At 51.3% G+C, this 17,359-nt stretch overlaps 1 protein-coding gene across 1 annotated transcript in view; it reads left to right on the forward strand.

Annotated features, from left to right (window-relative positions):
* The window catches only part of UBASH3A (ubiquitin associated and SH3 domain containing A), a 41,721-nt gene extending 30,961 nt beyond the window's left edge, over positions 1–10,760 (forward strand). The window contains exons 10-14 of the mRNA XM_033856116.2: positions 15–107; positions 4,170–4,314; positions 4,970–5,076; positions 8,295–8,404; positions 10,220–10,760. Coding sequence (XP_033712007.1) covers positions 15–107; positions 4,170–4,314; positions 4,970–5,076; positions 8,295–8,404; positions 10,220–10,357 — 593 coding nt within the window. The 3' untranslated portion in view covers positions 10,358–10,760. The remainder of the gene's footprint in view (positions 1–14; positions 108–4,169; positions 4,315–4,969; positions 5,077–8,294; positions 8,405–10,219) is intronic.
* Positions 10,761–17,359: the final 6,599 nt, after the last annotated feature.

Consider the following 17,359-nt stretch of genomic DNA (forward strand, 5'->3'; position numbering starts at 1 on the left):
CTGCTGTCTTCCAGGGGAAGCTCTGCTGGACAGTGGCATCAGGATCACCTCCGTCTTCACCTCCCCAGCCCTCCGCTGTGTTCAGACAGCCAAACACATCCTGGAAGGTCAGTGAGAACTGTAGCTAGCTTCTCATGTGGCCTTGACCTCATGACTCTTCTCCTGGGGGAGACGACAGTGAGCAGAGGTGAGACTGGGGCGGGTGACCACGAATGGCCACACAAAGTCACACGACAGCTGTGAACCAGCCCTCGAGGACTGTTAGGAGGCACTGAACCAGTTAGCATTTCTGGAAGGTCAGGATTGTAATTCGCCTTTGGCCTGCTTCTGCCATGTGTTTTTTAAAAAGCTGGGGGCGAGGGTGTTCCCAGAGAGCTGAAAACTGCTGTGGTCCCTTCTCAAGTCCAAAATGCAAGACTCCCTGGGCAAGGGAATCGGCTTCTGGGAGCTGTTCAGCACCATCAAAAGCTGCTGTGTGATCGGAAGCCAGTGGCAGACCCTTCTGAGCTAGCGTCCACCTACAGGAGGAAGCAACTTCCTGCCAGAGATGGGCAGCCTGCCCTGGAGGTCCTGGTTCCGCCCCTTCCAGTGTGGGGAAGAGGGCACAAGACCTAGGTCGCCATGCATGCACGGCCGGTCCTCCACAGTGATGGGAATGAGGGCAGAGCGTGTGGACACAGGTGTAGCAGGTGGGCACATGTGGAGGAGGTGGCTTGCCTCTGCTTTCTCAGAGACACAGGAAGTCAGGTCACCAGGTGAGCATGAGAAAGGGGAGTGCTGAACGTGTGACATGCTTATTGGGGAGGGGGACCAGGACAGGGATGGGGAAGTACAAGGTGACCATTGGGCAGCACAAAGGCCACTTGACGTCATGGGCACAGCCTTACACGGAGACCCATCAGCTGGGCTGGGGCTGCCCCCAGGCATGGGCCGGGAGGAGCGGAAGGACCTGGGGCTGTAACCCCTGACAGGTTTGAGAAGTGAGTACGATGAAGCAAGAAAGGGTGCGAGGTGCACAGGGAAGGGCCGTGGAGATTGAGTGGAGATTTTAAGCTGTGTAAGGTAGGGAGTTAGGGGCTGGGGGAGGCCAATGATACCAAGAAAAGAGTCAGCTCCGTGGAGTGAAATCCCGGGAGGTGGCTGGAGGGTTGGAATCCGACACGAGGGACAGGAGGCTACAGAGAAAGGAAGGCTGGCTGGAGATAGAGAAGGGAATGGCACTGAGCTTAGAGGGGGTTGCAGCTGCTGGGAATGACCTACTAGATCAAGGTCAGGGAGGAAGGACATCAGTGGAGGAAGGGGACAAAGCGGAAAGAGGCTACTGCTGGAGCGGTGTCAGAAAGAGGGCAGCAAGCGGACCTTCACGGGAGGAGCTGTTGAAACGATGGCGGGTCCGCCAGCCCGAGCCCCTCCCCGATATCTCCTCCACGTAGATCAGAGAAGCTCGGACAAAGTGCCTTCCCAATTCTGCCATGCAGCCGGGAATCCCTCCCAGGGATGGACCTGATCCTTGCACAGGACCCGTGTGGGCCCGTGGCCAATCCAGTCCTTTCCTACCTTCTCATTAACGTGCTGTTTCTTGATCCACTGGCTAAGTTGTGAGGGTAGAAACCCATTTCATCACCGTCCACTTTCCGCACATTTAAAACTCGGACGTCGTCTCTGTGCATCGTCAGCCCTGCAGACGTCCTCCGTTTGTCATGTCTCATCCGAGCATGACAGGGGACCCTGGACTCCCCTGCACGGTTTCTCGGGTCCCTGAGATGGAGAAACGCCCGTGGTTTCCCCCACTGTTGAGATGTGCACGTTCATTGCTTTGCTTCCCTGCAGCTCTGGGCTCTGGACCCATGGAGCCGAGGGCAGGTTTACGCACAATGTCAGCTGCTAAACAAACCCGGGAGGGGCCCAGGACCCCGCCGTGTGTGCTCTGTTTCCATTTGATAACTCTTAATAAATAGGACAGAAGAAAGCAAAATAGATATGAAGTCATTCTATCCCCGGATAGCTTAGGATCAATATATGTGTAATTAACTCAACCGCTACAGTGATCAGATGTGAAGAAAGTAAGAAACATGCACAAATACAGGATAAAAGGTGACAGGCTCATCCCTGGTTCTCCTATGCCCCCCACCCGCCTTTAAACCTGCCATTTAATGGAACTTATTTTGTTTTAACCCATCCGAGAAGCTGATACGTTTCCACTAACCTAAAAAAACACTTGAATTTCCATCTGAGGCTGGCAGCCCACAGGTGAGCGGGGGTGACACCTGCAGATAGCCCGTGTCCAGCCAGGCCAGCACGCGCATGTCTCTGACGGTGACTACTTCCTCCGAGTCGCCAGGCCCTTTCCTGATGATGCTCTCGGGCTCCCTTTCCCCACCCAGCCTCCCAGCCATGGTCACAATGTATGAGAAAAAAGATAAAGGAATATTCTTTTGGCCTTAAACGAATATAACTGAGAGCTTCAAAAACATTTTTCATAACTTTATCCCCTTTTGGTTATCATTCATGTTTCTTCATTATGAACGTATCTGTTCCAATTTCTCTGACTTCTATTCTATTATGTGGATCTCTTGCATTTAAAATAAAAGCTCCCCAAAATGTTTTCTGACCATGATCATGTCAATGTCTTTAACATGATCTCTCATTGACTTTTACTCTATATGCAGGTGGGGAGAGGACGACAAAGTCAGTTAAAAGAGCATAAATCCATAAATCCTGTGTTAACCCAGAAAGCAGGATGCCCGGCCTTCTTCATATGTCCTCGAACATGACCATCCTTTCCCCAGAATGCTAAGCTTTATCTCACCACCATGTCAGTGAATGTGTCCAGATGGACCATTTCCCAACGTGTGACCCACAGAACAGGGAGAGGGCCCAACGCCATTTGGGACACTCTCCAGACTCCTTTTTTTTAACTTTGTAGAGTATTATTTTTCTTTTTTCAATTTATTTTTTATTGAAGAATAGTTGAATTACAATGTTGTGTTAATTTCTGCTGTACAGCAAAGTGACTCAGTGATATGCATATATATTCTTTTCCGTATTCTTTTCCATATGGTTTATCACAGGATATTGAATGTAGTTCCCTGCGCTCTACAGTAGGACCTTGTTGTTTATCCAGCCTATATATAATAGTTTGCATCTGCTAATCTCAAACTCCCAATCCATCCGTCTCCAAACTCTTTCTTCGTGTCACCTATTCCCGGTGGACACGAGCCCCTCACAGGCTGCAGGAGAGCCCAGGAGCCCCATCAACCAGGCTTAACTCTCTTTTCTAAATGTGCTTTGCAAAGGAACCCATTTCATGAGCCTGAAATACATTTGGGGAATGGGTTTTATTGCCAGCATTTCCGTTTAATGTCATTTTCTCCATTTCGAATAAAAGCATTAAGGTCTTGTTTTTCCCCCACTCGAAAAGAGGTGACTTTGGTTTACAGGTCTCTTACTGAAGGTATTAAAAAAAAATGTCAGCTTATGGAATGTGCTTTTCTGTAGCAAACATATGTACTATTTTTGGCAAAACAGATGAAGTATACTTAGATGCAAATATGATTATATGAAGTCTTGTCCAAAACAACTTCACCAGTTAGATTTTACTGAATTCATGACTTCCATTTCCAGTTTTGTTTAATTTACAATAGAAAGTGGAGGTTTTTTCTCATTAAAAAAAAAATCCTAGGGAAGGGCCAGTTGTGAGAGATAGAATGTTCCAGAAGGTGACTCCCATCCACCCTCCGCTTCAGCTCAGTCCGGGGTAAGTGTTTACCAGGATGGCGCTTCCGTGTGACTAACAAGCTCCACGATTGTCCTCGTCTTTTCCTCAGATCATTGGACCAGCCAAGTCCTCATAGGTGCAGGTTCCTCCTTGACCCAAGGAGGCGCGCGGGTGCCGCGTGCCATGGGGCTGCATCGCGTGACCGGGATGAGCTCCAGGGAGGCTGCTGCCAGTGGCACCTCCCAGATCCCAAGAGACTCTGGCCCTTCCTGATGTACAGAGGGTCCTCACTCCTCTCATACCCTCCAACTGCCCCGTGGCTTTTGTCTGAGAAATAGTATAAAGTCAGATTTTTTTCCAAAGGTTTGATTTAGACCTAGGAAGAGACATCTTTACAGAAAGCCAGAACAGACGCCGAAGATGATAAACACTTGTATTCTGTTGAATCCAGAGCTCAAACTGGAGAAGAAAATTAAGATAAGAGTGGAGCCCGGAATCTTTGAATGGACCAAATGGGAGGCTGGCAAAACTACCCCGACCCTCATGACCCTGGAAGAGCTGAAAGGGGCGAACTTCAACGTCAGCATGGATTATAGGTGAGCCGCCTCGCGTCGTCTGCTGCTGGGGTTTTCTCGTTCTTGTTAAAGAAAAATTACTCCCGACGCTTGGTAAAGATACCAAGGAAGGCTTTATTCAAGAGGGACCGCTGCAGTGGGGGGTTGCAGAACGGGAGGAAGATCAGCTTCCCCTCCGAATACAAGGCCAAGTGGGGATTCTTCCTCCCAGGAGCAGGGTGGGGCGATGGGAGATTCTTAAGAGAACAGGGTGATTCTCGCTAAACGGAACCTAAAAGGATCCTTTCCGCAGGCAGGCCAGGGGATCGGACACCTCCTGGGGTTGGAGGGGAAGCTGAGTTTGCTCGGATATCCAAAGTGGTCAGATACGGGGGTGGGCGATTCTGGCTAAACTGAGTCCACAAGGTTGGATGTGAAGCCCACAGGTCGGGCCAGTTGAGAAGAGGGTCGGTCAGTCTGGCTAGAGTTCGTCAGCCAGAGGACCTGCATCTCCCTCTGCCCGCAGCTGGCCGCCATCACAAGCCCGTGTGGCTGGTGCGCAGTGAGAAGGCACGCTGGAGGCCCAACGCCAGCTCTTTGCTGGTTTTGAGCACAGATCTGGAGGCTTCCTGCTGACCGCGAGCCCTGGCTAGAGGCGAGCCGTCACCTTTCTTCTGTTCCCCTCCCCCTCCTCCAGGCCCGCCTTCCCCCTTCCCTCCCTCCTGCCCGCCGAGCGCTACGAGGATTACTTGCACAGGTGTGCGGTGAGCATGGAACAGATGGTCAGCATCCGCCCGCAGGATGGTACGTGCCCCCGTCGTCCTCGGGTACCAGCCGCCCTGGGGGTTGGGTTCTCACCTCCGGGATGGAAATGATGGATTTTTGAACCTAGGGATGCCCCAGCCTCCCCTGCCCCATTTCCCTGCCTCTGGAGTGCTATATCGCTACCTCTGCATAGACACGTGCCCCCCGACCCAGGCCCTGGGGCCGCTGATTTCGGAACCAACACCTGATGGGATCCAGGACAGAAGGGTCAACACAGACCACCCAAGCCCACTTCCTAGGAAACAAAAGAAACCAAGGAGCAAACAGCCAAATGTTGGGTCATGTTTAAATGACAGTTCGGACAAAGCGTCTGTTTAAGTTGATGGTTGAGACCATGAAAGAAATTTGAACATGGAATTTAAATCTGGAATCTGAATATGGAAGTATTTGAGAAATATTAATGCTAATTTTGTGAGGTGTGATAATAGCATGGTTGTCGTGTAAGAATGAAAAGTCCTCATTTGGAGATGCAAACCGAGGTATATCCTGTGAAATGACGTGATGTTTGGGATGTGCTTTAAAACACTTCACTAAGTGTCCATCAACCAATGAATGGATTAAGAAGATGTGGTGCATATACACAATGGAATATTACTCAGCCAGAAAAAAGAATGAAATTTTGACATTTGCAGCAACATGGATGGACTTGAAGGGCGTTACGCCAAGTGAAATTAGTCAGACAGAGAAAGACAAACACTTATATGTGGAATCTAAAAAATACAACAAACTAGTGAATATAACAAAAAAGAGGCAGACTCACAGGTATTGAAAACAAACGAGGAGTACCAGTGGGGAGAGGAAACGGGGAGGGGCACGATAGGGGTAGGGGATTAAGAGGTGCAAGCTATTAGGTATAAAATAAGCTACAAGGATATATTGTACAACATAGGGAACATAGCCAATATTTTATAGCCACTAAATGGCGTATAGCCTTTAAAAATTGTGAATCAGGGGCTTCCCTGGTGGCGCAGTGGTTGAGAGTCCGCCTGCCGATGCAGGGGACACGGGTTCGTGCCCCGGTCCGGGAGGATCCCACATGCCGCGGAGCGGCTGGGCCCGTGAGCCATGGCCGCTGAGCCTGCGCGTCTGGAGCCTGTGCTCCGCAACGGGAGAGGCCACAACAGTGAGAGGCCCGCGTACCGCAAAAAAAAAAAAAAAAAAATTGTGAATCACTATATTGTGCACCTTATATAATATTGTAACTTATACAGTATAATATTGTACATAAACTATACGTCAGTAAAAATAAAATAAAAATACTTCACAGAAAAGGGCGTGGGGTAGCAGACAGATGGCACAAGATGGGCAAAATGTCAACAACCGTTGGAGCTCCCTGATGGGAGCACGGGGATTCATCAGACCCGCTTTTGGGGTATATATGAAAATGTCTGTAGTAAAACTGGAAAAACGAATCCTATAAGATTTAAGTTAGCAAGTGCGTATCGAACATCAGCAATGTGTCAGGTACCAGATAAAGCATCATGGGAAAAACCTAAGCAAAGAAGACACACGTTCTGCCCTCAAAGGGTACGAATGTTGTTGGAGGAAAAGGCGCAAACGTCTGGAGTATTAGGAATATTAAATAACATGAAAAAGAGCTCAGAAGGAGTCGATAAGGGACCACCCGGCCCGCTTGCCCCACCATCGTTCTTTCCACCCCCTGTCCAAAGGCGCTCAGGGGACCAAAGACTCTGATGACCAGGACCTCGGGGACAGCTGAGCCCCTGCCCTCCCGCCAGAGTCCCCAGTGCACCGTGGGGCACAGGCTCTGAGACCTCAACCTTGCGGTGTCCAGCGCAGCACACACACCCGGCCCCGAGACGGGTCCATGTGACCTGTTTTGACTGATGGACGCCCTGGGGAAGGTGCTTTTGGAAACCACACCTTAGTGGCCTTTGACTCATTATCAGTCTCCCGTTGCTCACAATTATCGCTCCAGGCCATCAGAGGACAGAATGAAATGAGGGCCTTTCCCGCACCCAGGCCCCGCCCTGGCCCACCTGTCTGCACCTGACCCAGGCTGAAATTCAGTGTCCACGGATGACCTTCCTTCCAAGCATCTCCCTACGGTCCTGAGGGCTTCTGGAAGAGGACGCAGAACCATTGCTTCATTACCTCTAGGGTCTACTGACCGCTGCCCGTGACACAGGTGGCCGCGGCCTGCTGCAGGGATGCAGAGCCATCCACCCATGGCTGTGGCATCCAGGATGCAGCACCTGAGCAGTGGCATGAGTAGGGTTTGGAAGGCAAAGGCGGGGCCGGGAGGAGGCGGAGACGTGTGGATCCAGCGGACAGAGCAACGGAAAGTCCGGTGGGGCTGGAGGGTAAAACCTAACACCTGCCAATCCTGCGGCACTGGTGGCCCTTCAGGCTTTACCTGTTAGGTCCTCACCCTCCCGTGCGGTCTGAGATATCATCTCCACTGACACCATGTGACTTGGAAGCTCAGAGTGTCTAGGAGGCCGCCGTGTCCAGGTGGCCCGGCTGGAGAGCACAGGCCAGGGGTCAAACCTGCATGTCCGGCAACCTCACCATGACCTTGGAGGCCAAAGAAATGAGTGTGAAATTACTCAGAAATAACACAGGAGAAGCAGGTGGGGGCTTGGCTCTGGGGGTCACACCGGAGAACTTATAGCCACATTAGGGGCAAATGAATAGATCGCTCTGTGACTCTCAGCTTTCCAGGGAAGCTCGGGTTCTGATTCCGTCCTCAGGTGGCGGGCTGGGTCCGGCCTTGGGGCCCCCCTGGCTCACGCGCGGGTCTAACTCCCAGCCTTGCCCGCGCCCGTCACCTGTAGGAGACTCACTCGGCCCTGGACTCTGGAGGTCTTTCTGTAAAGAGAGAGTCATCCGTGGCCCCTTCGGCACTGAGCAGCTGATCTTTCGCAAGCTCACAGACGAGGCCTGGACGAGGCCGCTCAGCGCACGGCGCCGGCCCATCCCTGAAGCTTGCGGGCGGGTGCTGCCACCCGAGCCCCGCACAGGATGCGACGGGCTCAGAAGAACTTCTACACAAACGAGAGGCCGACTGCCAGTGTTAACGAGCTCTTACCAACCACGCCTCCCTCCTACCCGGGGTCCCTCAAGGCCTCGGGGCACCGCGAGCTTGTTCCGCCCGACAACTTTGCCCCCCCCACCGTCTAATAAGACGCGTTCTCTGTGCCTGCTCTGACCTCGGGGTGTCTTTCCTCCCACAGTGGGCGTCATCCTGGTCGTGGGCCATGGCTCGGCGCTGGACTCCTGCACGCGCCCACTCCTTGGGCTGCCGCCCCGGGACTGCACAGTGTTTACCCAGCTAGTGAGGAAGGTACGCGCCCCCTCGTTCGTGTTTCTGCCGCAGAAACAGGCAGCCCGACGATGCGGCATCACCACACGCCCCTCTCAGGACGAAGACAAGCGTCCTGACAACCCAGGGCAGCAGGGACCCACCTGTCACCTGAGAACGTGCCCGCCTGCTCTGACGCAAAGGGCAGCCTTGGGCAGGGAGCAGACGGGGATGTTTGTCATCTTTACCATTATGGCAACTGTGGCCATTTGCTACCCACATAATATAAAAAACAAGACAGAGAACTTTTATTATCAGGTCACATGATAATTCCTGTCACTCCAGTAGTTGAGCACTTGGTCCAGTGGGGGGTGAGACATTTGGATAAGAAGAAAAAGGGCGGTTGCTGGGCTCACTTGCTCTGGGGACTGGGGGGCTGACGGCCAGAAGGGAGCCCCTCCCTCTTGCCTTTGGAGTCATCCAGCCTCGGAACACACGAGCTGGTCAAAGCTGCTGGGGTGCCTGGTGCCGGGCCGGGGCCGTATAAACACATACTGAAAAAGCAAGCAGGTGACGGATGTGTAGAGAAGGATAACGGGTACTTTGGACCAAACTGTGGAGCATCACCCGGCAAAGCAGAGGTGGCTTTTATCCAGATGGCGAGGTGAATGGAGGCGGGAAACTCAGGACTCAGACCCCGCCCCCATCCCTGCCCCCTAAGTCTACTCAGGGCCTTGCTCCTGCTGACATCACCACGTCTCCCGTCCCTGCGCACTCCGACGTGGCCACTCCTATTCTCACATCCCTTCCCACCCCAGGGCCCCCTGGGGGTCCTCGTTATCCATGCAGACAGCAGTGCTGCACACGCCAGACGCTGACTGAGACTGCATGTCAATTGCATGTTGACACGGTTCCAAAATCCCATTAGTCTTTGTGGCCAAATTCCCACCCACTCCCCTGACCCTTGGCCTCCCCTCTCGAGATGCCAGCCTTGAACTTCCACACTCCCGCCACTTTCTTACACTGAGGATCTAGAGTCCACCCCACCCCATCCCCAAGTTAGCTGGACTTGCCAGTTAATATCAGAAATTCATCAAGGGCTTTACCAACCAACGATGGGCCTTAAAGTCAGGGGCAGCTGAAAACGGACATTCAGGAGCCCACCCCCATCACACTCATCCCCGAACCCTCCCCCCAGTCTCTACACACAGAAGGAGAGGGTGTCCCTGAGTCAACGCCAGCCCCCACTTGCATCCTGCCCCCCAGGTTGGAATTTTTGCACGTTTCTTCTAAGCAAGGAATTTCCGGACATTGAAAAGAGAGGGGGAATAAAGGAAAGCAGAACATGTAAACAAACAAAGCCTTAAAAACAAAGATCTGCTCCAAACCATTTATTTTACAGGGAATTGGGTCTAAAGTTTCGCTTTGTCCTTTAATCTTGGGTTTGTAAACACAATATCTGTATCCTTTGCTGAATTCGAGAATGGAAGCCGCTCTTGAAGCAGTAGGGTAGACAGAAGGGGTTCTCAGCCTCAACACTGTTGCCATCTGGGCGGGACGATGCTGTGCTATGGGGGCTGTCCTGTGCATTGTGGGATGTTTAGAAGCATCCCTGGCCTCTACTCCTGAGATGCCGTAGCACCCCCAGCTGTGACCAAGAGTAAGGTCTGCAGACATTTCCCACTGCCCGTGGGAGGGCGGGGAGGCCCCACTGAGGGCTGCTGCGTTGGACGTTAGCGCTGCATTCAAGGCATCGTGGGGACGTCACGCCAGCCTCCAAGGCTGTCGCCTTTGGAACAAGTCTGAAATCCATGGACCTGGTATAAAATAATAATAAGTGATTTAACTCTGTTCTAGATCCCTTCTCTGGGTATGTGCTTCTTAGAAGAAAACAAAGAAGAAGGAAAATGGGAGCTGGTGAACCCTCCCGTGAAGACACTGACTCATGGCTCAAACTCAGCGTTTAACTGGAGTAACTGGATCCCGGGCAACTAAGAGCCGCCTCTATGTTTGCATAATTCACAATGATGAAGAGGGGAAACGCTTCGCAGTGGCTGTAGGATACTGTTATTTCGAAGAGGTCATAGTCTCCCCTAATGTGACTTGTAGAAGCACAAAAGGCACTTTTAGATACCAGAGTGTTTGCCCTCTGCGGACCGTCATCCTGTGAGCTTAGCTGTGGGGATGCCACCGTGTACCATGTGCATTGGCCATGTGGCTTGGAGGGGAATGAGGAACCATGACACTGACCCCACAGAAAATTCTACTTTACTTTATATGTTTTTATTCATCAAGTTCCCAATCATTTTTTTCTTTTTCTGTTTCAAACACTCTTTGGCTATGTCCACATAGGCCAAAAGAGGTGGAATATTGAATAAAATGTTGCAAGGAAACCACCTACCAGATCAAAACCGGGAAACAGGCTTGGTGACCACAGACCAGGTATTAGCTTCCTGTTGCTGCTGTAACAAGTAACTGCACAGTACTGATTAGAGTCACAACTTTTTGAACACACACGTGTTAACTCTGTTACAGTCCTGCAGGTCAGCAGTTCTGAAACAGGCCAGCGGGTTCCTTTCCTTCCACGGCCCTGGGGAGAGTCGGCTTCCCTGCTTCTCCAGGCTTTAGAGGTTCCTGCATTCCTTGGTTCACAGCACCTTCCTCTGTCTTCAAAGGCAGCAGTGGTGCCCCTTCAGATCTCCCTGTTCCTCTACTTACAGTCACATTGCCTTCTGCTTCTGACCTTCCTGTCTCCCTTTTGTAAATTCCCCTGGGATTACATTGAACCCACCCAATAATCCCAATAATCTGGGACTATCTCCCCATCTCAAGACCCATAATTTAATCCCACCTGCAAAGTCCCCTTTGCCATGTGATGGAACGTAGTCACAGGTCCAGGGATTAGGATGTGCACAACTCTGGGCTGCTCAGTCTTCAGCCCACCCCACCCCCAGTCCTTCCAAGCACTTCCAGCTGCTTATACAGAGGCCAGGGTGTAAGGATTTGTGACATCCCCCCTTGGTGCAGGTCTTATTCAGCTTCTCTTTTTCTCCCTTTGATCAAGTGGAGGGGGGGAGGGGAGCTTTGCAGATGGGGGCAGTGGGTCCTGCCCTGACTAACAGGAAGGAAAAACCAGAGAGCCCCCAAGCCCACCAGGCACAGTGAAGTATCCAGAGATGGTGTATCCAACGGTGCTCTGACTTTGAAGAAGCTGGTCCAGGCAATCGAGGGGGGGCCCCCAGCAGTGTCCTCTCACCCCAACCGTGCTGAAGAAACAGAAAAAGTTCTCCAAGTGCTCAGAGGGAGGGCACAGTCGTGGTTGGATGTGCCACACCACCACCTCGCAATCCCTCTGCATTCTCTCCTGGGTAGCCCAGTGCCACACAGACCTTCCTAATCACGATGATGATAAAAACTTCACAAATCAAGCAAATGGGGTTTCCATAGTGGTCACTGCTCGGGGGTGGTCCACAAGATGTCCAGGTTCACCCTCTCACGGGGGAGGCTTCCGGGTCTCACGCCCCTGGGTGATGAAGGGGGCAGACAACGACCTCGTCTTCACTGGGCTGCTGATGGGGGTTTACACGGGATGACGAGATGGGTTTGAATCTCGGAGATTGAAGTCACGTTTGCAAGAAACACTGTTTTCTTTATATTCTCTAATTCTTCTGACTAGCCCCCCACTTCTGCTGCAAAGATAGAAAAGCCCACTTCTGTCATTCTCGGCTTCCAGAATGACCCTCACTGTGCAGGGCGTCCTTGGGCACAGAGCTGTCCTGCGGAGGGGTAAGGATGGAGGTGCCTTTGGAAGCTTTTCATTATTTGGTGTAAGTTTTCAACTCTATGAACTAATAAGGAACCAGAAAAGAAGGAAAGAGGGCTTCCCTGGTGGCGCAGCGGTTGAGAGTCCGCCTGCCGATGCAGGGGACGCGGGTTCGTGCCCCGGTCCGGGAAGATCCCACATGCCGCGGAGCGGCTGGGCCCGTGAGCCATGGCCTCTGAGCCTGCATGTCTGGAGCCTGTGCTCCGCAACGGGAGGGGCCACAGCAGTGAGAGGTCCGCGTACCGCAAAAAAAAAAAAAAAAAGAAGGAGGAAAGAAAGATTTCTGAGCACTCTCCTCTTTCCTCTTTCCTTTGGCCCTGCTGGTCCTCAGGTGTTGACAAGCCTAGTCTGAGCCCTGCTGACGTCATCTGGAAATAGATGTCCTGTGCCCACTGGCGCCCACCTCTGATCCCGCCCACATTATCTCTTTGATTTCCTCACCTGTGAGCTCGAAAACACAAACCTGGAAAGGGGCCCTCCACCGTGTTTTACTTGCTGCCCCCCACACGGTGGAGGTTAACGTTGTTTAATAACTTTGCGGCACAGTGACTGGGGCTCCTCCTGGCCAGTACTTGGCTCCTTCGGAAGATGAGAGGAGGCTGAAAGTGGGGGGAGGAGCTGGCCTTGGGCTGGGCTGCAAAGGAATTGAGGGGCCTGAGCTCATGCCTGTGACAGAGAAGCCCTCAGCCACAGGTCTGGGGCCACCCATCCCTGCAAACGCTGCTAAGTTTCTCTGAGAAGAAAGAGCCGTCATAATTTTCCACTGAAGCAAGTCTTATTTTAGCACCAAATTTGAGATGCTTTAGGTATGAGTCATGTTGGTGAATTTTATGGGTTGAATCATGTCCCCCTAAATTTTATAAGCTGAAGTCCTAACCCACAGCACTTCAGAATGTGACTTCTATTGGAGATGGGTCTTTAAAGAGGTGATAAAACTACAATGAGGTCATTGGGGTGGGGCCCTAATCCAAGATGACTGGAGTCCTTATAAGAAGAGGAGATTAGGACACAGACATACAGAGGGACAATCATGTGAGGACACGGGGAGAAGAAGGCCATCTACATGCCCAGGAGAGAGGCCTCAGAGGGACCAGCCCTGCCCACACCTCAATCTTGAACTTCAAACCTCCAGAGTATAAGACTAAAATAAACAACTATTTTTTGAGCCACCCAGCCTGTGGCACTTTGTCAAGGCAGCCCCAAGACTCTACTACAGAGCATAAAAAACATCTATACAAACACCAAACATGGATACTTCTGAAGGGCTGGTTACTGGCCAGGGCACGCAGCTCAGCGCAAGGCCCATAATAAATGTCACCATCAACCGAGCCTGTTTAAAGCATCCAGATCCATACATGACCCCTCCTGACTTTTTCTGTACTTTCTGTACTTTTTTCTGTACTTTTTCTGTACTTATTTTCAGTTAACATAAAAATCTAACTCCCTGTGGGCAGGTCTTGTGAGGAGTAAAGGCCAGAACCTTGGTCACCTAAAGGTCCTCCCTCCCTGGCCTTGGGGAAGAACGAGGTACAGGGACATTAGTGCTGACCCCCTCTTCCCACCCCAGTTATTTCTGGGAGTCCTCTGGGGAGCACGGGTGCTCGGGAAGGGATCTGTGGGACACTGCCCTTCTCAGCCCCCAAGATCAAGAGCCCCTAGTGGCTTTGCCATCCTACCGTCTAGAGAAAGGCACCCACCTAGGGTCACGGTCCACGCTCCCAGAACCTCCTACACAGAGCCAGGCTGGGGGTCTCATCCTCTCCAAGTCCCTTTGTCACCCAGTCTCGGGGGCTCACAAAGGCCTACAAACAGCCCTAACTGCTTCTTCCACTCCATCAGACCCCCAGATCAGTCCAAGGAGCGTGGCAGAGGAAATGGGGAACAGAGGTGTCCCTCCTACCCACGTGCAGAGACCCTGCACCCTCTGGCCACGCATCGAAAGCCAGTTGTCAGTACTTACAGATGGTGGGACCATAAGCCTGGAACCCTAAGAAATGGATTGAAATCCTCGTACCCCAGGAAGAGAATTCAGCAACATGGCTGAGCTCATGGGTAAGTTCAAACATCAATAGCTTTTGTTTAGGGCCACATCCTTAGGAGATATGACACAGAGAATGTCCCGTTTGCATGGCCCTGACAGCACAACATGAAACACCTAGGAATACACTTACAGGACTCATGAGAACTTAACATACCACCGAGGGGCACAGAAGAAGGCTGGAATGGTTGGAAAGGCATGCCATGTTCCCCCATAGAAAGTAAGACTCAACATCACAAGGATGCCATCTCCTAAATTCATCCACAGGGTGATCACAATCAAATTCAAATCGTGAAAATGACTTTTGAGGGAGAAATGAGTGGATTCTGAAGTTCATGAGGAAAAACAAACTTCCAGGAGGAATAACTAACAAAATCCAAAAGGGAGTGTTGGGATAAAGAGGGGAATTAACCCCAACAGATATTAAACACATTATATTTTTTTATTTTATTTTATTTTTTGCAGTACGTGGGCCTCTCACTGTTGTGGCCTCTCCCAGTGCAGAGCACAGGCTCCGGACGCGCAGGCTCAGCGGCCATGGCTCATGGGCCCAGCCGCTCCGCGGCATGTGGGATCTTCCCGGACCGGGGCACGAACCCACGTCCCCTGCATCAGCAGGCAGACTCTCAACCACTGCACCACCAGGGAAGCCCCTTAAACACATTATAAAGCTACTGTAGTTAAAACAGTGTGGCAGAAGTGCTGGATTTTAGGCAGAGCGATCAGAGGTATAAATAGAAAGGCAGGAATCAGCCCTGAAATATAGACGTTTATGTATGTTAAACTGGGTAATGGAATGACTGGGTGGTGGGGCGGAAGATGATTAAGTCAGTGATGTTGGGACAATAGGGTCGCCATCCGGGGAAGAGAAGGTTGGAGTCGTTCCTCACTCATTGCAAGGAAAAAAAAAAAATCAAAGGTTTAAATGTACAAAGTAAAATTGTAAAGTACTAGAAGACACCATGTGAGAACTTTTTAAAAGTATCTCAGAGTGGGGGGAAGGCCTTTGTAACCATGACACAGAAATCTGGAACTATAAAAGGAAAAATAGATAAATTCAACTAAAATATTCTTCAAATCTGCTTTAAAAAGCACCTTAAACAAAGTTTAAAAGTACAAACTGGGAAAGTACAAAATTTAAAAGTACTACAAGTATAACCCTACCCCCAGCCCACCCAGCCTCCTCCCTCTGCACCGCAGGGACCCCGATGTCCTTAGCCATGCTCTGCCTCGCTCTGCTGTTTGCTGTCACTTGTTTGTGTAGACATTGCTTATTTCAAAGGGTGCAACCGTGACCACGTGCCAAGTTCACCGCAAGCCCAGGACCTGGGCAGGGAGTGGCACTCCGTCACCTCTGTGACAGTGATTCACCTGCGAACCTGCTCCATTTATGTGGTCCAGGGTTTCCCAACCTCGGCACTGCTGACACTGGGGAGGGATAATTGCTTCTTGTGGGGGCTGTCCTGTGCATTGTGGACATCCAGCAGCATCCTTGGTCTGGACCCAGTAAGATGCCAGAAGCACCCCTCCTCCCCATGATGATGACCAGAAACGTCTCTGGACATTGCCAAATGTGTCTGGGGGAGCAAAATCACCCCAGTTGAGAACCACTGATGTATCCCCTTCCCAGAGATGCCGAGAGCCCTGTCCCCAGGTGATGACACGTGAAGTCACCCGGGCTCCCCAGGACCCACACACGTGTGCGGGTGGAACCCCTGCTGAGTACACGTGCTATCATGGAGACAAATGCCTTAACCAATAGGTCCCTATCTTGAGCTGAGCAGCTTGGGTTGCTCTGAAGGGCAGGGCTTTGTGCATCACAGGACAGAGGAAGCCCGGGGGTACCTGTGAACAGCTGTGTGAGCCTGGGGGGCTGCACAAAGGGGTGGCCGAGACCACCAGGGGAGAGCTCTGTCAAGTGGGTCTTTCTGTCCGGGTGGCCGAGACCTGGTGACAACCCAGCCTTGTTTCTAGTCTTTTAGTCCATTTGACCGAGACCCCCAACCAAATTCTAGAACTTGAAAGTCTGTTTTTGTTTTTTTTAATTTTTGCTTTATATTGGAGTATAGTTGATCTACAATGTTGTGTTAGTGTCAGGTGTACAGCCAAGTGATTCAGTTATACATGTACATATATCTATTCTTTTTCAGATTCTTCTCCCATATAGGTTGTTACGGAGTATTGAGTCCCCTGTGCTATACAGTAGATCCTCATTGATTTATCTATTTTATATATAGTAGTTATGTATGTTAATCCCAACCTCCTAATTTATTCCACCCCCCACCTTTCCCCTTTGGCAACCATCAGTCTGTTTCCTAAGTCTGTTTGTTTTGTAAATAAGCTCCTTTGTACCGTTTTTTTAGATTCCACGTATAAGTGATACTCTATGAAAGTCTGCCATGAATGCCCAATGGCTGTAGTCTTTGGACACAGCGCATGGTCCCAAATCAGAGTAATCTTCTCCATCCCTATCCCGTACTTCCTCCCTCCCCCAGGCCCCAAGGGCCAGCAGACAATGGATACACACAAAATTAATAGAATGGCAAGAAATAGTTTCCAATAACGAAGGAGACGTTAATTATTCAACGTCACCACCAGCATTGTCCAGAGGAATTAAATTGGGTTTGGGAGACCTGGGTTTGAGCTCCGATTCTGTCTTTTACTCATGTGACCTCGGGTACCCTTTCTGTGTGTTTTGCGTGCGCCACTGTGACCTGGCATTGGGTGACAGCATCCTACCCGCTATTCAGGAGGAAGTGGCACCCTCTTAGCAGTGAGCACTGGGCGGCTGAGCTGGGGTGTCTGTGGCGTTTGCCCATTTCCATGATGCAAATGCTCCTCCCACCGTGGTGGATTCTGAGCCATCATCAACGTTTTAACAGTCGGTTTACAAAATGCCTGAGAATTTCAAAAGCCGCTCTCCTGAGCTGGCGTGAGCCGGCTCCAGCCCACCACCGCTCTGTGGGGAGAGGTCAGGGTTAGTGAGAGGGGCTTCGACGGGCCTGCGGGCACCGTCGCAGCCATGTGCTTCGGGCTGGTGCCCACTTCCTGCTAAAGAAAACAAGCCTCCTTCACAAAGAGGGGGACGGGCAGGAGGAGGGAGCCAGAACAGGAGAGTGAGGAGACCATGGCCCTG

This window comes from Tursiops truncatus, chromosome 4, assembly GCF_011762595.2.
Source record: "Tursiops truncatus isolate mTurTru1 chromosome 4, mTurTru1.mat.Y, whole genome shotgun sequence".
In the NCBI taxonomy this organism is placed as follows: Eukaryota; Metazoa; Chordata; class Mammalia; order Artiodactyla; family Delphinidae; genus Tursiops; species Tursiops truncatus.